Source organism: Suncus etruscus, chromosome 1 (genome assembly GCF_024139225.1).
Source record: "Suncus etruscus isolate mSunEtr1 chromosome 1, mSunEtr1.pri.cur, whole genome shotgun sequence".
Lineage (NCBI taxonomy): Eukaryota > Metazoa > Chordata > Mammalia > Eulipotyphla > Soricidae > Suncus > Suncus etruscus.
This window is the reverse complement of record NC_064848.1, coordinates 137,003,953-137,030,560: the sequence shown is the minus strand read 5'-3', so window position 1 is coordinate 137,030,560 and position 26,608 is coordinate 137,003,953. Positions and strand designations below refer to the sequence as shown.

Genomic DNA, 26,608 nt, shown 5'->3' with positions numbered 1-26,608 from the left:
AAAACCCCCCAAACAACAGATCAGCTGAGAGGAAAATGGCCAGAGGTCCAAGGAAGTCAAACTTCCTTTTCTACTGTACTACTACTTCCATTGGGTGCTGCCACAAAGTACCTCTCACTGGTTCTTACAATCACAAAAGTTCACTCTCAGTCTTTTGGAAGCTTTGGGCTTTTGAAAAGGATCAAGTTTCTCCCTCTGAATCTAAGAGGGCTTCAGGAATTCTTTAACTTGCAGCCTAGTCATATCCATTTCTAGTCTCACTGTCATGTGGCCTCTGTCTGACCCTATCCTAGCCCCTGTCTGCTCAGGGAACAAACCACGAGGGCCAGGCAAGCTCACCTTAATCTACTATAACCTTATTTTAAGTGAGTTAAGTGTGTCGGTGAAGGTCCCATTCAAAATAAGGTCCAATTCTGAAGTTCCAAATAGACTAAAATTCTGGCCCAGCACAATGGCCATGAAATTATCAGGGAAAAGTTTATAACCCAGCAGTCCTTTTGGGACAGGATTGCAGCATTTTAGGAGAACCTGAGCCATAGAACCTGTGGCCAGAAGTGATAGCCACAAATGAAAGCTAGAAGTGATTCCCGAATAACAGCAGAATTTGTATCATAAATGGTAAAAATTTTGATCCAATTTAAAACACATTAAAATGAAGAGTATATTTTGCCCAAGCTTATGACTGCTAGATCTCAAGATTCAGCACTTCAACACCATGTCTATGGCCCAATTGTAAAGGGCTGCCAAAAGTCCATCTTAGAAATATGAGTTGTGTCAACCACCTTTGTGTTCACACACTAATTATTCATACCCTTGGGGGAAAAAAACAGCCCAGCAGCCATTTTAAATTCATAGCATAGAAAACCTGAGGTCTCTAAGAGAGAAATCCGGAAAGTTGGTACTTCACAATTGAACTCACTATTCTAAAGTTATTTTGTAACTATACAGGAGAAATGTTTTTACTAGACAAGAAGCAGATATATCCATATACCTTTTTTATACATACATACATACATACATACATACATACATACATACATGTACACACAAACACACAATTCCTGAAACTACTAAAAAAAGGGGGTAAAAAAAAAAAACGAGAGAAAGAGAAAGAGTGTTTGATCGGCTCTTTACTCAAAGACATTCATTCCCAGACTTGCTTTAGCTCTTCTTCTGTTGAGATTGTGATCCCTTCACAAGCCTAAATGCAATAGACTCTATTCCCTACAAACCAGGAGGTAAAGGAAGTTGGAATGTGCAATTCAGCACATTTCATAGGGTTTTTGGCACATAAGGGTTATTTTTAAAATGGGGAAAAAAAAAAGTCTGTCCTCTCCCTACCCCCAAACACAGCTGAGCTGATTCAGCATATATCTCCCTCTAAAATAAAATCTAGTTTGCCGAGCATAAGCATGGAAAGTTCCAGCCCCAAGGACAGTATTTCAGAAACCAACTGAAAAAACCAGGCAATGAGTGGCTTACAAAAAGCTGCTCAAAAACCATGGTATAAACATAAGAACTTTCACCATGAAACTACCAAAGGGCTCTAAAATTAGGGGGGGGGAAGGATAGAAGGGAAGGTAGGGAGGAAGGGAAGGGAGGAAGGGAGAGAAGAGAAGAGAAGAAAAGAGAAGAGAAGAGAAGAGAAGAGAAGAGAAGAGAAGAGAAGAGAAGAGAAGAGAAGAGAAGAGAAGAGAAGAGAAGAGAAGAGAAGAGAAGAGAAGAGAAGAGAAGAGAAGAATCAACTTTGGAGTCCGGGAAAGAAAGTCTTTAATAATGAGCAAAGTAATATGAGAGTATTACCTAGAGATTTGAGAAACTCAAAGATTCTGGTAGCTAATAAATCAGTTCCCACAGGTGAACTCAGAGATTTTCCAGGAATGCAGCTGAAAGTTCGAGTTTCTTCATTTAATTTAGAGGTGCTTCCTGAAGAGGATATTATAATCTGTATCATACAAATCCATACTTTACCAAAGAGCTATTTACTCAAGCACAACTTTCTGATGGGCCCAGAGGTGCAGACATACTTTGCACAATCTGCTTTAGGAAACCCCTCCAATCATCTGGGATCTCCCCACTTTACTTTACTTCTCCTTTGTCTTTCCATAAATAAAGTCTTTCACTGAATTTGGCTATTTGCTTTCCTATCCCTTGCTTTCAATTTTGACTATTTGAGGACAAGAATCTGAATGTCTGTGACCACTATGCCACATCTCTGGAAACACACCCATTTTCAAGACACGACATCTGAGAGTGAAACATCATAGTGAATTGTGTCTTGTTGGTTTTTTTTTAATCCCCCTTCTGAAATAGCTCACTTAAATAATAGCAAGTTAGCATAAGGAATTATGCAAGGAAGGAATAGTATTTAGAAGAGCTCTGTTCAATTACCCTGACTGAAAGGAGACAAGGTGTCAATGCCTGAATTAATATAACAGCACTCTAGAAACATCCCCTGGCCTTAATCTCCTCAAATGGGTAATGCCTAAACTTGAACATTTGTTCTATCACAGATGTTTAAAATCAAACTGTACAGTTGAAATTCTGTTGGGATTTAGAAAGAAATTGTTACTATCAACTTGGAGAATAGATATTTCAATGTATACTATCTATTTGGGAAGGAAAAAAAGGCATTTCGGTAGCAGCAGGTAAAATGCTACCTCACTAAAAACAGAAAAGGGTTCACTCAACAGTCATTTCCGATTTTTGGTTTTAGGAGCAAATCTGGCACTACTCAACACATATTTCTAGTTCAGTGCACAGGAATCATTGTTGGGGAGCTAGAGAGACCATATGTGGTGCTGGGATCCAAACAGGAACTGGTTACATGCATGGCAAGAGTCTTATTCCCTGTACCACCTCTCCGGCACCTTGACAGTCACAAGAAATGCACCAGAGCCATATCCTAGACGCAAAAAGCATCTAAAGAAAACTGGTCTCAATAAAGGCAAATCCCTGTGGTGGTCAATTGGGATCTTTCTGGAAAAAGGCCTGATCAGAAAACTCTCAGAGGGGCTGGAGAGATAGCATGGAGTTAGGATGTTTGTTTGCCTTGCATGCAGAAGGACAGTGGTTCAAAACCTGGCATCCTGTATGGTCCTCCTGCGTCTGCCAGGGGTGATTTCCTTGAGCGCAGAGCCAGGAGTAACCCTGAGAGCAGCCAGATGTGACCCCAAAAGTGGAGGGGAGGGGAGAGGAAAATGGGGGGAGGGGGGGAGAACAGAGGGGAGGGGAGGAAAAGAGAAGGGAGGGGAGGGGGAGGGAAGGGGAGGAGAGGGGAGGGGAAGACAGGGGAGGGGAGGGGAAGGAAGGGGGGGAAAGGGGAGGAGAGGGGAAGGAGAGGAGAGAGGAGGGGAGAAAACTCTCAAGAGTCATTCAAAACTGTAGCAGGACAGCCCCTGAAGAGGTTGACTGATGGAGGGATGGAGAATGAGGCCCTTTTCTTCCAGCTCGTAGCACGTGTCTGCCACCCTGTCTAGCCCACGGTTCTGAGGTGAAATGGCGGGTAAACAGCTCGCAGACAATCAGGCTCGTGGAAATATTTGCTTTATTCGGATGGACAAAACTGAAGTCCAAAGACTCCGATTCAGTTCCAGCCAGCAAAAGCCTCTCGCCTTCCACAGGCCCTTGCTCTTATAGTCCAGAGTCAGGTCCCACCCAATGGTGGGATCAGATACCAACCAATGGTGGAAGCAGAATCAGGTCCTACCCTATGGGTGGGGGGCAGAATTCCAGGTCACCACCCTAGGGTAGGGCACAATCACCTAATCAGATTAGGGTGAGCAACATAGTAATCCCCCCAAAATATTTACATACACAACAATTCCCCCCTTTTGTTTTTAGTAAACAAACAATATTGTCTACAATTATTAAAAGAAAAATTAGTCAAATAATAAAAGAGCGGCTGTTTGCATAAGCGCCATCACAGGAAAATGTAAAGAAAAACTTCTAACCTAAGCACAGGGTGTCTAAAACCAGAAACATGTATCAAGGAATCAACTACAAAGCTCCTGAGAAGATAAATCATAAGACGTACATAGATCTTTCGAAGAGACACCAGAAAGGTTGTGTAGCAGGCAAGAAGAAGCACCTTTTCTTTATTTGTTGTTGTTGTAGGTGGTGGTGGGTGGTCGTTTTTGGGTCACACCTGGCAGTGCTCAGGAGTTACTCCTGACTCCACGTTCAGAAATCGCTCCTGGCAGATACCGGCATTTGAACCAATGACCTTCTGCATGAAAGGCCAACGCCCTCGCCTCCATGCTATCTCTCCAGCTCCATTTTCATTCAAGTTCAGGTAGACCAGGAAAGCCCATCTTTGAGGGCATTGAACTAGGCCTTTATTTCGGAAGAAGTGGCACATACACCCTCTGCACAGTGGGGAGCCACTGCAATGATGATCAATAGGTATCTGAACTTAGTCCCAAGTTCTTAATCCGGTCTGAAGTCCATAAGATGTCTGAAATTGATGTCGACTATTTATAGATGGGAGCTTAAGTCACAAACCAAAACAAAATGTTTAAGGCAGAGACCCTCCCTGTGTAAATAAACAACTTGAGGGCCCATCCAAAATGGATGGAACCTTCTATAAACCTAGTATTTTGCCTATGATGCGCCCACGCAAAAAACCCTGAGAACAGACAAAAATATCATTTGGGAAATTATAGACAATAATATATAACTCACAAACCTAAAGTCAAGAAAGCAAAACCTTAATGTAATACAACATCGATTCCTAATATTAAAAACTAAAATAAAAAAACATTAATTACGATAGTCAAAAGAAAGCGAGAAGTACCAAACATAACTTCAAAGGATTACAGTTATAGGAAAAACAACAGATGTAATTTCTACAGAGTTCAATACCAATGTGTAAATATGAGGGGTCTGGAACTCCAAAAAGACCGGCAGAAGACAACTTGATGGGTCTGGAAAAGCCGTTGAAGCCTTGTACAGGAGATAACATCAAGTCTGAAATGAAGAAGGAAGGCCAGTACAGTCATCCATGTGTTGGGGCATCCCCAAGCATTACATCATTACATCATAAGTTGGTTGGGCTTCTGTATTTCCTTTGGATCGGTTGCAATCTTGGGGTAGCCATTGTAGAAACGGTCAACAATAGCATTTTGTATGTGGATGGAAAACCAGAAATTCAGATAGGCACAGTTTAACTGGGATCCAGAGGGACTGTGGGTCTTGTCCATGGATCTTTTTCTCTGGTGTTACATTGTGACACAAATCCCAGGTGGCTTCATTTCCAAACAAGTTTGCAGCATATATGGTGTAAAACTCCAACAGTCATGGATTTCTTCTTCCCCGCCGAGATCAGGAAGCTTGTAGTTGTGGGTGAAGGAGATGGGTTGCACAATGTGAAATCCTGAAAATTAAAATGTTAAGGACTAGGAAGAGAGAAGGAAGGATAAGGAAGACTAATTTGGGGAAGATAAAGTTAGGAAAAAGGAAACTATATACAAAATCTGCAGAACAGACAGACACTAAACAAGACATACATACACAGACTTCACAAAAAAATATGGCCAAACACTCACTCATACTAAAAAATATTTGTTGGAAAGGATCCAAAATAGAGCAAAAGAGAATTCAGCTGAATCAATTAAAAGCTCCTTAAAATGTAATAGCCGGCAATTGTTTAGATAAATCATTTCAAAATTCACAAAAAAAATTTTTTTTTTTATGGGTTTGCCTTGCAGATCTGAAAGAGAATTTCATGCATAATACAAACATGGACAACTCTACTATACGTGTATATCAGTATATATACAAAGTTATTGTATAACAGTAACTTTATGATAATCAATCATAGGCAAGAAGCACTGTGAAGAATGTCCACCTAAAATTATCATTATGTAAGCGTCTTAAAACCTAAAATTGAGGGAAATAAAGCAATGATGTTTAAAATAAAAAGAGTGAAAGTCGTTAAAAAGAGTATACCTAGAAAGAAAAACAACATTAATATGATGAGAAATTTCTCTTTCAGGTGAACCTTGACTAAATTAATTGTAAAATTTCATGATTAACTGAGGACCTAGAGCAATAATGAAATTAAGACATAAATCCATCCTACAAAGGAAACACATTGGGGATTCATGATTTTCAATCTATATTCATTGATCATGCCTGTGGAAAGAATCCTAGAGCATTAATAGCAACTGATAAGGAAGTAAAATGATTATCTGGTGTTCATTGTAGATCTCTAAGAAGTATAAAACAGGATGTATGCTGCTGTGGATTTCACCAATGTATTTAGGGACTTTTTTGATCTTCTTGTCATCAAAATTGATCCAGTGTTGTTTTGCAGCAATATTTACAGTATGAAGTACAGTGTCCATAGTGAACTTTACCATAAATGGTTTGACACCGATGATAAGTTGTATTTCTTAATCTTGCTTTTATTCTCTGAAGTGAATTCCTCTAAATTGAGGTCTTCTAAAGGAAAATCTACATAAGTATGCAATTTTTTTTATTTGTTTGCCATCAAAAGCAAAACGTTTCAAGTGTATTATAAGTACTGGTGGCAGTTTCCATAAGTACGTTTTCTTTGAAAAATCCCTTCTATTTTGTGCAACTGTTGCACAGAACTTTGTTGTCATTTCTTAATTCTTCTTCTTTAAAAAATTCAGAGAGGCATTCCTGTAATGTACATTTGATCTGTAGATGTAACAGCCAAAGGACAAATGAACAAATGTCTCATAAACCTCAGACTTTTGGTGGCAAGTGAGACACTGGAGTATAGATTTGAAATGTCCTTGAAAGAGATCATAAATAATAGATTTATGAGCCTTTTGGTGTTCTGGACTAAATTGTTCATAATTTTCATTTCCATGAGATGTGTAGTTTTGTCTGTCATTAGATTTACAGTAAGCAAGTCCTGATGTAATCCCTCTATTAGGAACATCAGTAGTTCGTGAGGATCCTGCTGATTGTGTCCAGCAAACTGGTCATTAAGTAAACCAATTGTTACTTTGAAGCTTTCAGGGTTAATATATCTATGAAATCCATATCCATGGTTTTGATGAGCCGACCAAATTCTTCGGCTAATTTACCTTCATGCCCCATCGGATTTTTCTTGTTAATATCCTTTTTATAATGATCTTTATAAAAATACTGAGTTAAGTCTGAAATATTATACAAGCATTGCAATATTGAGTTCATGTAGCAAGAGTTTCCTATATTTTGGAGCCCAGTTAAGACAGGTTCCTGTCTTTCCTTTTGCATCTCGGAGTGTAAGGGTTTATCACTACCATCAGTCTCACTCATTGTATGGTGTGTGACAGCTAAATCGTTCCCTGCCCCAGAGACCTTAGTAATATTACTGCTGTTAGTGTCTGAAGTATTCTGTTTTTTCTCTGAAGGGGAGTTTGTAGTCTGAACCTGATCATTTGTGCTAGCCCGATTTCTAACAAGACGTAATGGAACCCAAAATTTTTTGGGAGGGTCATCATTTATAGAAACTAGGCATAACCCCTTCCTCTTAGGAGAAGATAGCCAGCTATCCATTTTTCATCCTCCTTGATCCAAATAGGTTTATGGGTTGTTTCTTGTCTCTGAATATCTTCTTTAAAATGTCTTTCTGCTGCAGTGTAGCTTTCCCCTTGGGGTAAGTTAAAGTAATTTAGTGTGATAAGAGTCAAAGACAGCAAATCCGTTGGTGGTAAACCTCTTTTTCTTTTTTTTGCAATTGAGTTTTTAAGGTTCTGTGAGTCTTTCTACAATGGCCTGTCCCCTACAATTGTAAGGAATTCCTCTGAGATGTCTTATCTGCCATTCCTTACAAAAAAAATTCAAAAGTTTTGCTAAACATAGGCTGGCCCATTATCAGTTTTTATAGAATATGGAATACCATCACAGAGAAACATTGTAAAAGAAAACTACAAGCAGCCTTAGATTTTTGAGAAGACATGGGAATTGCCCACATAAACCGAGAATAAGTGTCCACCACAACTGATAGATAAGGTTTTCCTTGGAAATAAATCTGTTTGAGTTATATCCATTTGCCAAAGTTCGTTAGACTGTAAGCCTCTTGGGTTTGCTCCTGCTATGTGAGTCTTTTTTGTTAACGGTGCACATACATTGCAGTTTTCTACGATTTCTCTAGCTTGCCTCCATGGAATTTGGTAATTCACATGTAAACGGCGAGCATTTGTGTGTAGGGCTGAATGTTCCTCTATAGGTGATTTAAATATAGGCATTGCTAGCAAGTCAGCAGTTTTATTTCCTTGAGCCATAGGTCCTGGAAGACCTGAGTGGGCTCTAATATGTGTGATGAAGATGGGCTCAGTTCGTTTTTGAAGAAGCTGCTGTAATTGTTTAAGTAAGTCCTGTATGATCGGGTTATTAGCATTAAGGGATGCAGTGGCTATCACATGATTAAATTTACCACATACAAAGAATCAGAAACTATATTCATGGCTTCAGATACATTTTTCTAATAGGTAAATTAACGTTGCTAATTCAACTTTCTGTGCAGATTTATATTTGGTATCTATGGTCATATTAATGTTGTCTCCAGTTATTCCTCCTTTTCCATTTTGGGATCCATCAATGTAAAAAACCTTGGCATTGGAATAGGGGAATCCCGAACAATTGAAGAAATAACAAACTGAGTTTTCTTTAAAAAGTCCCAAATTTTTCCTGCTGGATAATGGGAGGATATTTCTCCTGTGAAATCTGAGAGGGCCCTTTGTAGAGATTCATTAATTGGCAATATTGACTCAATTTCCTTTTTTGGTACTGGCAAAACTATTATATCTGGATCAAAACCTAGTAAAGATATAGATCTGAGTCTTGCCTTGATAATAATCTCTGAAATCAGTTGTAAGTAGGGACAACTGAGCGAGGTTGTTTGTTATGTAAATACACCCATTCAAAGGTCCTGACTGTTGCATCAAGGCCCTGTGGGGGTTTCTATAGTAGGGAAGATTAACAGTAATACCTTTTCTCCTGGGATGAATCTTGAGAGAAACGATTTTTGTAATCTGCTCAAGAAGATGTCCAATTCATTTTTTGCAGCTGTTGTTAATTTCTCGGGCTATCTAAAGCAGGATCACCCTCCAACGTTTTAAACAGATTAGATAACTCTGCATTTGGGGATTCCTAGTGCAGGGCGGAGCCAATTTACGTCACCTAAAAGTCTCTGAAAATCATTAAGCGTTCTGAGGTTTTCTTTTTTGATAGAAAATTTTGTGGACGTATAGACGTCCGGTCCAAAATAAAACCCAAATATTGACACGGTGGCATTATCTGTATTTTTTCTAAAGCTATTTTCAGTCCTGATGTTTGTAAACAGTCAGTAACATAAGAGTATAATTCTGTAAATCTGTTTCGTTGTTCATTGTGAGCAAGATATCATCTGTATAATGAAATATCATGGCTTGAGGAAATTTTTCACGAGCAGGGCTCAAAACCTTATCTACAAAAAACTGACACATGGTTGGGGAATTCAGCATGCCTTGGGGGAGAACAGTCCATTGGAAACGTCTGCAGGGATGGGTATTATTGAGAGAAGGAACTGAGAATGCAAAACGTTTTTTATCATCTGGGTGGATAGGAATATGGTAGAAGCAGTCTTTCAGATCAATTATAATTAGTGGCCATTCCTTTGGAATAACTACAGGTGATGGTAAAACCAGTCTGCAATTTGCCCATAGGTATCATGGATAAATATTATAGCTCTAAGATCCATCAAAAGTCTCCATTTACCGGATTTCTTTTTTATAGTGAATATAGGTGAATTCCATTGAGAAAAAGATGGTTCAATATGTCCTAAACTTAGCTGTTCCTCCACTAATTCTGTCAGCACCTTTAATTTATCAGTTTTAAGGGGCCACTGACCTGTCCAAATTGGTTCATCAGATTTCCATTTATTTTTATTGGTGCTGGTGTTTTTACGGTAGTGGCCCCCACTAAAAATTTTGGGTTTTTAAATCAAAAGAAGGTTCGGACTCTTCTGGAGCTAATGGGATGTGGAATTCTGCTTTCCACTGTTTGTGTAGGTCACGGCCCCACAGGGATGGTGAAAATGGGCCCACGTGAGGTCTGATTATTGCTTTTTGATTTTCTGGGCCGTAAAAATGTATAGTCCTCGTACTCAACAGACAGGAACTCAGGCCTCCTTTCCTTCTAGGGAATACGGGATTTCCTGAAGAGGCCAATTTTCTGGCCATTCTTTATCAGAAATTACGGTAACCTGAGCACCCGTATCTATCATTCCATCAAAGGGTTTGCCTTCCAAGTGAAGTTTGATCATTGGGTGTTCTTCATTTACATTTAGTAACCAGAGCCACGATTGGGTTTTGAGCAAGCACCCGGATCTGTGCTTCCAAAACCTCCAATTCTAGTCTTATCTGAAGTCCCAAATTGACATAAGGCACTATTACTATCTGGGCAATCGCTTCTCCTTTTTTAAAGGTCCATGTAACTGGTAACAGTAATAACTACAATGATTTTCTCCCATGGAATCTGAGTCAATGACACCAGTGATTACTGATATACCCTTTATGTTGAGGGAACTTCTGCCAAGAATCAAACCCATGGTATCTGGGGGTGGCGGGCCTACAATGCCAGTTTCTAACATGTAGGGGCATGCTCCTGGGTAAATTGTAATGTCCTCTGGCATAATATGTCTAATCCGGCACTCCCTGAAGTAGAGTGGATTAATTCCCTTATCGTGATGAATTTTCTTGGGCTGGGCTTGGAAGGATTATTGTCTGTGAACTTTGCCCCTGATTTGGAAGGGCCTGGGGGAGGGCCCTGTGGGCGTTTCCCTGCATCTTGTATGTGTGTTCTTGGGGAGCTGAATTTATAAGGAGACGACAATTTCTTTTGATATGTCCCTGTTTTCCACAATGGTAGCAGGCGATTTGCCTCCTGGGGACTGTGTTGAAACCTCTACTTAGGTTATTATTAATGAGGTTTCTGGATCTGCAATCTTTCGCCCAGTGGCGACCCTTTTGCATTTTGGGCAAAGACCTGGTTTCCGGAAAGTGTTCTGTCCCCGAGGGGTAAGACATTGTTCCCTTGGTAACTGGGAAGGTTTGTACTGAGTCTGAGTGGGGTGGGGGTTTGGGGTTCCACATAGACATTCCGGCAGGCATAAAGGTAATCATTCAGATCTGACTTTTCATTTAATGTATTCAATACTAATCTACAGGCTGAATTTGCATTATGATAGGCCACAGATTTTACTAGGAAGTTTCTAATCTCCTCATCTTCCACCTGTAACTTCAGAGCATCTTTAATCTTACCTACAAACTCTGCAAATGACTCATAAGGGCCTTGGGTAATTTTTAAAAAGTTTCCTCTACCAATGCTGTTAGAATCAATTTTTTTCCCATGCTGACAATGCAATCTCCCTGATTAAATTTAAGATTTCCTTAGGTAAAGCTGTGTGTCTGAATATTTGCAAATTGATTTTCTGCATCAATAATTCATACGATGAGTAACACCTGCCACTTGCTTTTTCATACCATCCGGACTATATAATTTAGCTTTTTAACGCCTTCTGAATAGTACATTTCCATTCAGTTCGCGTTTGCTGTTTAGGACGACAGGCATATTTCAGCGATTCTTTTAAAATCATACAAAGTCCAAGATGATTATGACTCCAAAGTCTTAATAACTCCACACTGTATGGCGATTTTGGCCCATTTTCTTTACATGATCTTTTAAACCGATCTAATTCTTCCATGATAGGGTACATAGTTAGAAACATTTACCCCGTCTATAGGGGATAAAGCCTGATTAGCAAAATTACTCTGAATAGAGCTCTGAGACTGAGCATGTGGTTCATTTTTTGAATCTGCTCTGCTCTGCGATTCAATTTTGTGACTAGAAGGAGGCATACTTCGTGGAGTTAGCACTGGAGGTAGATCATTATCTGAGTCACTACTGTCAAGCAATTCACTAGAATCAGGCTTAACATTCTGAGTTGTTTTTCTTCCAGCAAAAATTTCTATATTGTTGATGGTGGGGCTGGATTCGTCAGCCTGCACCTTGGTCTGAGTTTTCGTCAGATAAATTTAATTTATTATCTATACTGGTTTTAGCCTCACCATTTCTACACTTTCTATTTCCTAAATAGAAATAACAGCAAATAACTATGCTCATAATAATAACGTTAGTCAACACAGAAATTCAAACTATGATGGCTAGAGACACTACACTTTTCATTTGAAATATAGACCACAACCATCCAACTGCAGTGATTGTCCTTAGATCAAAACCAATTAGTTTTAAACAAAATGGAATGATCCACTTGTATACTAGAGCACCAATGCGTAAGACTAAGGGTGGTAAAATCCACATGACTAACCACAGAAACCATTTGATGGTCAGCATAGGAAATTTCCAATGAAATATTTCACTTACAGTTTCTGAGGGTCCAGGGTTCAGGTCCCTGTCGGGGCGCCATTATGTAGCAGGACAGCCCCTGAAGAGGTTGACTGATGGAGGGATGGAGAATGAGGCCCTTTTCTTCCAGCTCGTAGCACGTGTCTGACCCTGTCTAGCCCACGGTTCTGAGGTGAAATGGCGGGGTAACAGCTCGCAGACAATCAGGCTCGTGGAAATATTTGCTTTATTCGGATGGACAAAACTGAAGTCCAAAGACTCCGATTCAGTTCCAGCCAGCAAAAGCCTCTCGCCTTCCACAGGCCCTTGCTCTTATAGTCCAGAGTCAGGTCCCACCCAATGGTGGGATCAGATACCAACCAATGGTGGAAGCAGAATCAGGTCCTACCCTAGGGTGGGGGCAGAATTCCAGGTCACACCCTAGGGTAGGGCACAATCACCTAATCAGATTAGGGTGAGCAACATAGTAATCCCCCAAAATATTTACATACACAACACAAAACATTTGTCGGTTTCATGATATTTTGGTTTACTCAAAAAATTTACAGTCACATTGATGGCAACAGATGGCACAGAGAAAGCAAGGACAAGCAACCTCATATAAACCTGTCAATTTAAATCACAAAGCATTCACAACCTTAGGCCCTATTTTGATCATTAATGTAAAGGACTTTTCCAGAACGTGAGTGAATCAAATTAATCGGAAGTGAAAAATGTGCAGACAACAAAGGAAATGTTTATAAAGCCAAATATCAGAGGTGTTTAATAACATCAGAGGTGATTAATAACAAGAATTCCCAGCCTGCCTGCCAGCTTTGTACTTAACACAGTAGAGTAAATTCACTAAAGCCACTGAAACTAGCGGTTTGAAGGAAAAGGCCAGTGACGCAGTGAAGGAATCTTCCCCAAGAAAGCACAATAACCTTGAAGAGCTCACCTGAACTCAACAAGTCCTGCTCTTTAACTCCCAGAGAAAGGTCCCAAATGTGGGAAGCCAGCTTTGACAATGCTCTACCACCTTAGATCTGGTTTGGGCCGAGTGAGAACAGCAACCTGCCCCCACCTTCCTCCCAGATGTCTCCACTATGAAGAAAAATTGGAGAGAAAAGGAGATGATCTTCATTGGCTTAGTGAAGTTGCCAATGAGCTCACACTGTCCGTCCAAACTAGAAGCAAAAATCAGAATGTGACCCTGGTCTCCCTGAAGAACAATTTGATGCAACCTCACTTTGTAGCTCCATCATCTCAAAGACTAATGAGATCATGTCTAGAGAGCAGATAACCTTCAGCTATCACTACCTGCTGCTGTCTGTGCACTGGGATAGAGCAGCTGTAGTGAACCAGAATTTCAATGTCTGTGTTCTGGATGAGCAGCCATAATTCCAAAAAGGACACAAACCTTGATCTATCTATATTTCTGTACACACAAAAGGGAAGGGGTCTTTCTACAAGGCCTCAGTTTATGACAAAGAGCAAAGGCATTTGCATAAAAATCTCTTTCTGTGAACATTAGTTTTTTTCTTTTTATCCTATTTTTGGGTCATATTCAGTGTTACTTTGGGCTAATGCCTGGATCTGCACTCTGGGGTCACTAATGACAATGTTCTGGGGACCATATGGGGTGCAGCTCCTCTAAATAAAGTTTTTTTAAAGTGAAAACAGGATTAGAGAAAAAGTACTGCATTTATAGCATTTGTCTTGCTGAGCTAGGAGTAAGCCCAGAGGACCACTGTCTGTCCCTGGTAAAATATAAGGGAAAATTGAGAGGTGAAGTGGTAGTTCAGTGGGTAAGAAACTTGCTTTGCACACGCCCAAACTGGGTTTGGTTCTCAAAACTCCGCCAAGAGTGTTCACTGAGCATGGAACCAGGTATAAGCCTAAAGCACTGATGGCTGTGAACGCAGAAGAAAATCAAAGGTGAAAACAACTTAGTACTAACAAGAAGAGAGATGTCAAAAAATAACCTCTTAGTTGGATTCAGTGTCTTATGTGTTCCTTATAAAAGAAGACTGCTAGTTCACAGTACATATGGGAATGAAATAAAAATTACAGAAAGTTGTCCACTCAACAAATGAATCACATCTTCTATAGTCAGCTCAGACAGAAAATGTTATCCACAGAAACAAGACTATTAACAGTAGTTAGGTTACCAACCTGTCTAATAAAAGCACAGAACACCAGAATAGAGACAGCATTGTTTACGCAGAATGTCAACCCTGTCCAGATTGACTAAGAAGTCTTGCAATGAAGACACAAGCTCATCCCACTTCTCGCACATATGGTGAACCCTGGACACGGGCGCTGGGTGCTAATTCTACTTCCCTTTATATAGTCTTATAACACACAGCTGTGAGCCCAGTGTCCCACTTTCCCTTAAAATTAATTCAGGAGAAGTGTACTGAATATCTGCTGTGCATCATTAACTGTATAGACTGGGCTCTGGCCAGGTATGCAAACCACATGTGAGCCTTAAAAGAAGAACTAATGAGACTGATGGCTATAAACAGATAAACTCCCTAATATTTTAAGTTGTTATAAAAAAAAAAAGAAAAAGAAAAACATGTACAGGGAAAGTTATCTGAAGAAATGGGCATGGTTGGGGACTCCCCAGGAAGTCACAAGTCACTTGGATCTGAAGAATATGTGCAATGGAAGAAAAGAAAAAAACAGGGGCTGGAGAGATAGCACAGTGGTGTTTGCCTTGCAAACAGATGATCCAGGACCTAAGGTGGTTGGCTTGAATCCCAGCGTCCCATATGGTCCCCCATGCATGATAGCCAGGAGTAACCCCTGAGCACCACCGGGTGTGGCCCAAAAACAGGGAGGGAGGGAGGGAGGGAGGGAGGGAAGGAAGGAAGGAAGGAAGGAAGGAAGGAAGGAAGGAAGGAAGGAAGGAAGGAAGGAAGGAAGGAAGGAAGGAAGGAAGGAAGGAAGGAAAGGAAGGAAGGAAGGAAGGAAGGAAGGAAGGAAGGAAGGAAGGGAAAGAGGAAAAGAAAGAGAGAGAGGGCCCGGAGAGATGGCACAGCGGCATTTGCCTTGCAAGCAGCCGATCCAGGACCAAAGGTGGTTGGTTCGAATCCCGGTGTCCCATATGGTCCCCCGTGCCTGCCAGGAGCTATTTCTGAGCAGAAAGCCAGGAGTAATCCCTGAGCATCGCCGGGTGTGGCCCAAAAACCAAAAACCAAAAACCAAAAAAAAAAAAAAAAAAAAAAGAGAGAGAGAGAGAGAGAGAAAGAGAAGAAAGAAACCAAAGAGGCTACTCCAATGAGAAGAGATTGCAAGGAAGGAAGGAAAGAGGGAGGGAGGGAGGGAGGGAGCAAGGAAGGAGGGAGGGAGGGAGGGAAGGGGGAGGGAGGGAGGGAGGGAGGGAGGAAGGAAGGAAGGAAGGAAGGAAGGAAGGAGGAAGGAAGGAAGGAAGGAAGGAAGGAAGAAGGAAGGAAGGAAGGAGGAGAGGGAGGGAGGGAGGGAGGGAGGGAGGGAGGAGGAGGGAGGGAGGGAGGAGGGAGGAGGGGGGGGGGGGGAGGGGGAAGGAAGGAAGGAAGGAAGGAAGGAAGGAAGGAAGGAAGGAAGGAAGGAAGGAAGGAAGGAAGGAAGGAAGGAAGGAAGGAAGGAAGGAAGGAAGGAAGGAAGGAAGGAAGGAAGGAAGGAAGGAAGGAAGGAAGGAAGGAAGGAAGCAAAGAGGCTACTCCAATGAGAAGAGATCGCAAGTACAAAGACCTAACGGGTGTGAACAAAATGTATTCCTGCAACTAATAGACAATACCAGAAAAGGGATGGGTATGTGTGTGGAAAAGAGGAACCAATCAAGGATAGAGTGCTCTGGGTGGGATTATAGGATGAAATGTTTGCTGGGCCACAGATGGGCCCCAGGGGAAAAAAAAAACAAAAAAAACAGAAAACAATAGTCTACCAAATCAAGAAGCTGGATGACCACTCACCATGAGGCTCCTTTATTTAGCTGATAATGGATGAAAAGCAATGGATCAGCAAAGGGTCTTCAGATAGGAGATCCTAGGCTACAGGCTTGCAAGAGCAGGGGAAGCATTGGCACACAATTTACAGCGGGAGCTGGTGAGGGGTGTTGTCAGAGGGAGCTTCATAATGGCTCAATCCCCCATAACCAGAGCATACTAGAGCAGTCTCTCAACTATGTCCAACCAAGCTTCCCTCCTGTGTCCCCATACTCCTTCCACTCAGTCTTAGGCCACAGCCCTCCATTTACATGACTTTTACTTGTGATCCCATCTGTGCTTAAGAAATGCTGCACAATTCTAAGTTGCTAAGGTCATAAAGAGTGGTGCCTCTAGAGTTCTACCCTGAAGGGTTCCATACTTCTGTAAATGGACCTCATCAGGAAAGACACATTTAAAACACCAAATTTGAAATAATTCCCTACATTGTCATTTCCAATTCATGCCCCAAAGTTTGTGTTTATCAAGGAAAAAATGTCTGCACAAACAATGTAACCAATCAGTGATGATGTTTTCTATAAAAAACAAACATAAGGGGCCGAAGCAGTGACACAAGCGGTTAGCCCTTGCAAGCACTAACCCTAGACTAATTGTGGATCGATCCACCCCACGTCCCATATGGTCTCCTAAGCAGGAGCCCATTTTTGAGCAGAGAAGGAGTAACCCCTGAGATGTCACTGGATGTGTCCAAAAAACAAAAACAAAAACAAAAAACAAACAAAATAAACAAAAAACAAAAATACTCAATGGCATAAAAACAACAAAGTCAGACGTCATATTACAAATCAGCCTCATTCCCAAACTATTTATTCCACAGAACTGTTGGGCATTGCATTGTGGGTCAGAGATCTCTGGAAGCAGGAAGGCCTGGACCAAGCATTTATTGTCAGGACTTAAGCTTCTGTATATTTGGATTCTGGCAATTCTCTCTTGTACCACTTTGACCCTTCAATACTTGATCAGTTACAATTTTGAATACAATGGTTCCCATGGTGACAGAAATTCTGCAATTTAAGGGATAATAGTCATAATGATTCATATGTCATTTGCAAAAGGTTTACATGGATTAAAAGTATTTTGAGAAGCAAGAGACAATAGCTTACATATAGAGCAACATATCTTTGAGTATGTGTAAGGCACCTATCTTGAGTATGACTCTGGCACCATATGCCCACTAGACCACAGGCAGGAGGGACCCTTGGACTGCTAAAACGGAGCAGAAAATATCAGTTGTGCACCCCCAGGCATCATCTGGGTAAGGTGTCTATGAAAAATATAGTTATAGGGAGCCGAAGCAATAGTACAGTAGGTAGGGTATGGGTTCAATCCTGGGCATCCCATATGGCCCAATGAGTGTTGCCTGGAGTACCGTATTTGTTGGCAGTTAAAACATAGGTTTAGGCCTAATATTCGCTGTATCAGACAGAACGTTCCTGTGCTGCATGTGCTGCTTGTGTTCCCTGTGCTCAGTACCACAGTGAGCCAATCACAACAAGCAAAGGTTTCAAAGGTTATACTGTAATAGACGTCCTCTCTGACTCTGGCCAATCTGAGCAGGCATTTTACAGTGTAGATTCGGGTCCAGAACATTGTCTAATTTGCTTGCATAAAAAGCCTGCTTGGATTGGGCTGAGTTAGAGAGGCAAGCCTTGCAGTGACTGGTGCAGGATCGCGTTGGAAAATTCGTTTTTGTGACAATATTCAGACAATTTTCATTTAGCGGCATACTGAAACATTTTTTCAGGATATACTTGGCATATAAGATCACTGCTGTTTTTCGGTTGCCTTCTTTTGTTTCAAAGTTGTCTTATATACAGTAATTCTGAGTGCAGAGCCAGAGGTAATCCTGAGCATTCACACCACCCTATCCCCATTAGCAAAAAAAAAAAAAAAAAAAAAAATCTGAAGAAAGTCATGATAGAAGCAAATAAGTTCTTTCCAAAAAAAAATTTTTTTTATTTTTGTTGAGATTTTGCCCCTTTGCGATTCTGGGACAGTTGAGGAGGAAAATCCAGTGAAGGCATTACATGGAGAAAAATGGACTTAGCACACAGATCACTGTTTTTAGTTGGCTGGCTTTCAAGCACTAAGAAAAAACAGGATCCAAAGCAATAGCACAGCAGGCAGGGTGCTTGCTTTGCACACAGCCACCCAGGTTTGATTCCTGACATCCCAAATGGTTTCTGGAGAGTGCTGGGAGAGATTCCTAAGAAGTCCTGAGCCATCCATGGGGTGTGACCCCAAACTAAAACTAACACCCCAATGAGAAAAAAAAACTGCCGTTTTTTCCGGCATATAAGACGACCTCACCCCCCAATTTTACAGTTAAAACATAGGTTCAAAGGTATATACTGTAATAGACTTCCTCTCTGACTCTGGCCAATCTGAGCAAGCTTTTTATAGTGTAGATTCGGGTCCAGAACATTGTATAATTTTGCATGCATAAAAAGCCAGCATTGGATTGGCTGAGTCTAGAGGCGATCCGAGCAGCCTTGCAGTGAATGGTGCAGGATGGAGTTGGGAAATTTGTTTTGTGCCAATATCCAGACGATTTTCATTTAGAGGCATATCTTTTTTCAGGCATATACTCGGCGTATAAGACGACCCCGATTTTCGGTTGACTTTTTTTATTTCAAAAGTCCTCTTATACACCAGAAAATAGTGTTTTCTGCTATGAGAAAAATTGGGGCCCACATCTCTCTGGGTTCTACCCTGTGCAGTATTCATTTTCCACCCTAGGGTGTGATCTGGTGATTAGATTACTAGGACCATCCCTATTTAGCAGGGCATTCATTCCTTGTCTTTCTTCAAAAAGCTGCCTTTCCTCCTTAGGAGTAGAAAGCTTGTGTGTTGGGATTCCTGGCGTAAGTGTTGGAATTCCTGAACTTCACTCTTGCCCCTTTTCACTGTATGAATTATCTCCTACTTCAGTGTTTGGTTCCAGGCCCACGTTCCTCCTAGTTTTAGAGCTGAGGTTTTTATCACACTATAATAACAACATCCCTCTAAGTGTCATATACCTAGAATTTAGTTCTGGAAAATAATAACTGATTTTTAATAAATTCTCTTTTTTTTTTTTTGCCACACCTGGTGATGCTCAGGAGTTACTCCTGGCTCTGCGCTCAGAAATCGCTCCTGGATTGGGGGATCATATGGGATGCTGGGGGATCGAACCAAGGTCCGTCCGAGTCAGCCACATTCAAGGCAAAAGCCCCTACTACCACTGTGCCATCACTCTGGCCACCTTTAAATAAGTTTTCAATAAAACTTATGATGCAAGATGACTCCCAACAGAAGAAGCAAGGTTAAGTCTTCACCACCACATTCTCCTTCGGCCAAGATTTTAGAGGAAGTACATATAGCAAATGATAAACAGAGTGGGGAAAGCTTTGCTGTCACATCAAATCAGAATCATCACGATGGAGGGAAAGAGCAAGAAACCCAGTAAAACAAACAATGAAGAACCTGGGGAAATACTCCAGTGAGGACATCAGTTAAGTTAACTCCCAGATTGGTTCAATATCCAGATCTGAGAGCCAGTGAGAAAATCAAATGAAAAAAGAAAGGCTATATTAGCTTCCATCCCACAAACTCAAAGCTACCCTGCTCTCTTTGTGATAGCCAGAAAAAAGAAGTGAAAGGCGAGAAAATATCTCAGATTCTCCTAATGACTCCCAAGAGATGGAGAAGGCCAACTGTCTGCCCCAGTGGACAAATCACAAAGTCCAGGAGGGGCACAGCTACTTTCATGGACGGAATTCTGCCAGAATGAAACCTCAAGAAGGCGTCAGCAAATTTTCAACACAAGGAATAAAGTGGAGGCCATCAAGCCCAACAAACTGCTGCACAGTATCACTGCAAACTGGATTCCTTATACATTGAAGAACCTGCTGACAACTGTCATCCTCTAGACTCTCTGGGATGGTCAAAAATAATGGTCTGGGCTGAGAAAGAAGATGGTTTTAACTCCATTATCTTGCTCCCACATTGACAGGCGCCCCTAATCAGCTTCACGCACACAGGCACAGAGGCGCGCACCGCTCCCTCTCGGTGCCTCTTAATCACCATGTGCTGCGCGGAACAGCTGCACAGGTCTAAAGGGAATTGGCAGAAATGTGCAATGATGCGCTTGCCTGCTCCCCTGGTACTGAATGCCGGGCCCTGCTCCCAGACTGGAGAGCAACATGGCTGTTCGTTGTTACAATGGCAGGACCCAGAGGACAGGCAAGTGGTTACAGGTGGTGAGGCAGAAAAAAATATTTGCATTGAGAAATGTTCCAGGAAGCAAGTGGCAGAGAACTACTCCCAACTTCTTGTGCAGTCCTCATCACAGACATAATGTCACCATAGAGGGACAAAGCCAGGTTCAGCACCAACAGAGCCTATATCACTCTTAGGCATAGGGACCCAGTAAAAGAAATTTCTCCCATCAAGAAGAAACTATTTGGGCCCGGAGAGATAGCACAGCAGCGTTTACCTTGCAAGCAGCCAATCCAGGACCAAAGGTGGTTGGTTTCGAATCCCAGTGTCCCATATGGTTCCCCGTGCCTGCCAGGAGCTATTCTCTGAGCAGACAGCCAGGAGTAACCCCTGAGCAATGCCGGGTGTGGCCCAAAAACCAAAAACCAAAACCAAAACCAAAAAAAAAAAAAAAAAAAGAAGAAGAGAAGAAGAAGAAACATGTTTAAGAACCACCACCTGTTCTGAATCCAGAGACCTGAGCCTTGTATCCTGAGATAGAGAATTTCACAGAGGCCAGGTGCCCGGTGTCAGGGAGAGCATCCGAGGGTTAACTGTCGAAAAGCACGTAAGTGGCTGCTGCACTGGTTACACCCACAAGGTTGTACTTCCATTCTGTTCTGCAAGGTTTTGGACAGAGTTCAACAGAAGCACACACTCATATGGGAATTTCTTGTTTATCTTGACGCTACTGTTTATGAGCCAATAAACGAGTGGCATGTCAGCATGCGGAAATAAAGATGTTGGACAACGAGATCAGATAAGAGGAGAGAGAGGAACAGAGAGGCTTGACGCCAACATTAACGCGCCACCTCATGAATGAATACCACATTCTGTCAAGTTTTATATGATGACAAATGAGCCTATTCGCTGTAGAAACCTGAGGAGATTTTTATACGATTTTATACTCATTTGAAAGAATCCAGTTTGGTTTCTCAACCTCAAAATTAGCTATTTCAGTTCATGCTCAACTTGAAAATCTGTGCTGTGATTTATCATGCCAGTGACTGGTATATAATAAAATAACTAGTTATATTTATATTTTATGACACAGTATTTTGGCATTAGTTCAAAAACCAAAGCCTTATCAAGCCTGTCATATCAACAGTAACTTTAAAATAAATTGCATTTAAAGAATACTAATGTGGGTTTAATGTGTAAAGGTTACACCTATAGCAGAAATTTCCTGCCTTTCTGAAGACACCCTTTAAAAACTTAAGAAACTTTATATATTATATATAATATTTTATATACCTCTATATATATATATATATATATATATATATATATATATATATATATATATATATATATATATTAAAGAAGAGCCCTCACTGAAGAAAAAGGAAGGGAAAGAAGAATTCCAATTTCTATGGATTTACCTCCCTGAAGAGCCAATCAGTTATGCATATAAATGGAGGAAGAAGAGGTCTGAAAAACAAGGGAATTCTCAGAGAATACTTCCTCTGTCTGGAATGGCCAACTATGCAGATGGTCACAGAATAATATGATCCTCTGAGAACACAAGAAAATGTGCTCTTAGGGAACTTAGATCTTGTGCTGGAATGAACTCAATGTATTACAAAAAGCTCCCAAAAATATACCCTCTCTCCCCGAAGGTTTGCAGACCACCTTCTAGAAGCTACTGGCAATCTAACAAGACATAAGGAGATGCAGTGCTCATTCCAAAGTATGTGGCTGTAGGTAAGTTCCATGTCCAGAAGAGCCATTCTTGGCCATAGCCTCAGAGGTGAAAAAGGCTGGAAAAAAGCGGAAACTTCCCCTCAATGACAAATCTCCTAGCTCCAAATGTTTAATGGATGGGGCGAGAGAGATTGAGAGAGCCAAGTGGCTGGAGCCCAGGGCAATATGCAATTATTGAAACTGGAATTGCTCCTGCACCCTGGGAAGAACATGAAACAACAGCTCTGCAATCACATTGTGGTCAGGGCCCCAATTTTAAACCTCTCCCATGAGGTACACTTGCTGACACAGAGGAACACTCTCTTCCTACAAAAGTCATTATACTTGACTTGGCAGAGTCCACACTTCCCTCTGTTGGGATGTGGGGTCATCACCGGGGCCCAGATGAAAATCATTCCCATCCATGTGCACATGTGCCTATACCACCACTAACCTTTTTCCCGATCAGCTTCTTTCGAAGAAACTCCCGGGCTTCAAACATATAGGGAATGTCATACAGGGGACGAAGTTTCTTGTTCTTATCCTAAAAAAACAAAACAAAACAAAATATAACATCAGAAAGCAATGAGATAAAAGCCAAAAAAAAAAAAATCAACAAATAAAACCAATGGAACATATACTACAAGACATCTAAAAATTGAACTCTATCTCCCACAATCACAAAGTGCTAGATAAATGATTAATAAATTTTGGCAAAAATGCTTTGCAGGGAGTAAGATGGTCTTTTTAATATGACAGGCACAAATGGAATGTTTGAAATTACCCAAACTGAAAACCACCTCAATATTCATGGAAAGGTAAAGATTTACATAAACTAAAGTATAGAAGGAGCTCAATAAGTATCTGGGTCTTCAAATATCTACAGTGCACTATAAATCTAATCCCATTACAGTGCTAGCCTATTTTAAGCACCTACCAACTAACTATTAGTCTCATACAAAGCCCTCTGTATTTAAATACTGCAATTCTGGACTCAAAATTCTTGTAATCTTGGGAATGGAGCAATAGCACAGAGGGTAGGGCATTTGCCTTGCATGTGGAAGACACAGGTTCGATCCTCAGCATCCCATAAGTTCCAACAAGTATGACAGGAGTAAATTCTGAGAACAGAGTCAGCAGTAACCCCTGAACACTACTGGGTGTGGTCCAAAAATAAAAAAAAAATCTAGTGCTGGGAAGAAACCCACCAATATGAAACAAAAGCGCAAAGCAATTTTTATAAGCAATAAACTATATGGTAGAGACTAAGAGTTCAGTAAAGCAGGGGAAATAAACCATCAGAAATGTATTCCCTGGGGTTGGAGACCTAGTACAGTGGGTAAAGCACTTGCCTTGTAAGTGACTGACCTGGGTTCAGTCCCCAATATCCCATATGTCTCCCCTAAGCACAACTTCAGGAGTAAGCTCTGAGTACCACCAAGTATGGCAAGTAAAATGAAGGGATGCTTCATTAACAAGATGGTAAATGTGCACATGAACATGAGAAGAAAAATTAAAAACTACAAAGAAAAATAACTTAAACTGGCAATCCCCCCAAATATAACAAACAAGCCAAACAAACAAACAAACAAACAAACAAACAAAAACCCTAGGGGGAAATGCCTTGTATGCTGGGCCCAAGTTCTATCCATGGTATCATATGTCATTTCGCACAGAAAACACTACATTGCCAGGCCATCACTAGTGGCCCAGGGCATCTGAGCACTGCAAAGAGCTCCCCACAATCAAAAGCGGGGGGGGGGGGGGGAACAGAACAAGCAAAAAAAGAAATATGGAACCAAGAGTATTAAACATTAATTCTCTCTCCATTATCTCATTGGCCATTATCCATTATCTCATGACTTCTAGACGAGGTTACTGTGTTAAGGTGGCAACAATAACACAGGTAGAAGTTTGAGATGATAGAAGCGTATGAATGAAGGTGATAGAAGCAGGAACAGCAATGGATAAGAAATTAAAACATGGATTTAAAAAATTAAAAAAATTTTAAAAAGATGAATTTAAGAAATAATTTAACAGCAACTGGCAAAAGGATAGGAAGAGAGGAAGAATTTAATATTGAGAGTCATGATCATAGAAATATAAGAAAAGTTTGCCTTCTGATGTGGGGGTGGATGGGAGGAGATTGACAACGCGTTCAACAGGGAAATGTCTACTTTATGGTCTCTCTCCTACTAGTCCTTAAATTCAATACAAAGAGAGAACCTGTTCAGTTCTGTTTCCTTGTAATCCCAGAGCTAAGTACAATGCCTTCATTCCATTACTGAGTAATGAAGAGCTGGGTCAAGCAGCTATAATCAAATCTCAAAATGGTATGCAAAGATCAAATGCTAGAAGAACAGGACAGCGTCTACAGATATGGAACTCTCCTGGACCCAATTATTGTTGGGAGGAGAGGTGCAATAAAGAAGAAAATCAACAAACTCCTGACTTCGATGCAAACTGTTTCTTCCCTGTCCACAAGGTGAGAATTTCTGGATTCAACTTTACTATTATATCCTGAATAAATATTTTTGCATGATCCATTCTATACTCAGACACATTCATATAATTAATTTTCATAAATAGCCAGCTAATCCCAAATAGTGAGCATCTTAATACCCCATTGTAAAAATCAACCCCAGGACTGGGTTTGAATTCAGACCAGAGTTCCAGAATATAAAGCCAGCAGTACCCGTGAGTACCACAGGGTGAAGCAATAAAACAAAAGGGAAAAGAGATCCTAATGGCTACAAAGAGAAGTCAAGGTTATCAAAACAGCTAGTAGTACAGAGTCAGTGAACTCGGTCAGGTGAGGTCCGAAACAATAACAACTTACCTGAATTAAGAAGTAAATAAAACGGGGCCGGGCAGTGGCGCTAAAGGTAAGGTGCCTGCTTTGCCTGCGCTAGCCTTGGACGGACCGCGGTTCGATCCCCCGGTGTCCCATATAGTCCCCCAAGCCAGGAGCAACTTCTGAGCACATAGCCAGGAGTAACCCCTGAGCGTTACTGGGTGTGGCCCCCCCCCCAAAAAAAAAAACAAGAAGTAAATAAAACATTAAAATAAAAACTGTAGTAGTAGAATTTTAGAGTTCTGTCAATGCATAATCAGAAAATAAGGTGACGTAGAGTGGGTAGGATACCCTCCTTACACAGGTTCAATCCCAGGCATCCCATATGATGTCTTAAACACAGCCAGGAGTAATACCTGAGTGCAGAAGTTAGGTATAAGCCCTGAGCACCACCTGAGTGGGGGGGGGGAGGGAGGGAGGGAGGGAGGGAGGGAGGGAGGGAGGGAGGGAAGGAAGGAAGGAAGGAAAGGAAGGAAGGAAGGAAGGAAGGAAGGAAGGAAGGAAGAAGGAAGGAAGGAAGGAAGGAAGGAAGGGAAAGAAAGAAAGAAACGAAAGAAACGAAAGGAAAGAAAGAAAGAAAGAAAAGAAAGAAAGAAAGAAAGAAAGAAAGAGAAGAAAGAAAGAAAGAAAGAAAGAATGAAAGAAAGAAAGAAAGAAAGAAAGAAAGAAAGAAAGAAAAGAGAGAGAGAGAAAGAGAGAAAGAAGAGAGAGAAAGGAAGGAAGGAAGGAAGGAAGGAAGGAAGGGAAGGAAGGAAGGAAGGGGAAGGAAGGAAGGAGGAAGGAAGGAAGGAAGGAAGGAAGGAAGGAAGGAAGGAAGGAAGGAAGGGAAGGAAGAAGAAAGAAAGAAAGAAAGAAAGAAGAAAGAAAGAAAGAAAGAAAGAAAGAAAGAAAGAAAGAGAAGAAAAGAAAGAAAGAAAGAAAGAAAGAAAGAAAGAAAGAAAAGAAAGAAAGAAAGAAAAGAAAGAAAGAAAGAAAGAAAGAAGAAGAAAGAGAAATAAATGATGGGGGCAGAGCGGTGGCGCAAGCTGTAAGGCATCTGCCTTGGCCCGCTCTAGCCTAGGAAGAACACAATTCGCTCCCCTGGTGTCCCATATGTTCCCCCAAGCCAGGAGCGATTTCTGAGGGCATAGCCAGAGTAACCTCTGAGTGTCACTGGGTGTGGCCAAAAAAAAAACCAAAAACCAAACAACAAACAAACAACAACAACAACAAACAACAACAAAAGACAGAAAGGAGGGCCCTGGAGAGATAGCACAGCAGAGTTTGCCTTGCAAGCAGCCGATCCAGGACCAAAGGTGGTTGGTTCGAATCCCGGTGTCCCATATGGTCCCCCGTGCCTGCCAGGAGCTATTTCTGAGCAAATAGCCAGGAGCAACCTCTCAGCACCGCCGGGTGTGGGCCAAAAACCAAAAACCAAAAAAAAAAAAAAAAAAAAGACAGAAAGGTGAGTATTTTTATAAAGGTGAGTATTTTTCAGCCCCATGATGAAGAGAGG

At 41.2% G+C, this 26,608-nt stretch overlaps 1 protein-coding gene across 1 annotated transcript in view; it reads right to left on the bottom strand.

Annotated features, from left to right (window-relative positions):
• SND1 (staphylococcal nuclease and tudor domain containing 1) overlaps positions 1–26,608 on the bottom strand; it is a 531,547-nt gene that overhangs the window by 295,736 nt on the left and 209,203 nt on the right. The window contains exon 11 of the mRNA XM_049774313.1: positions 22,714–22,803. Coding sequence (XP_049630270.1) covers positions 22,714–22,803 — 90 coding nt within the window. The remainder of the gene's footprint in view (positions 1–22,713; positions 22,804–26,608) is intronic.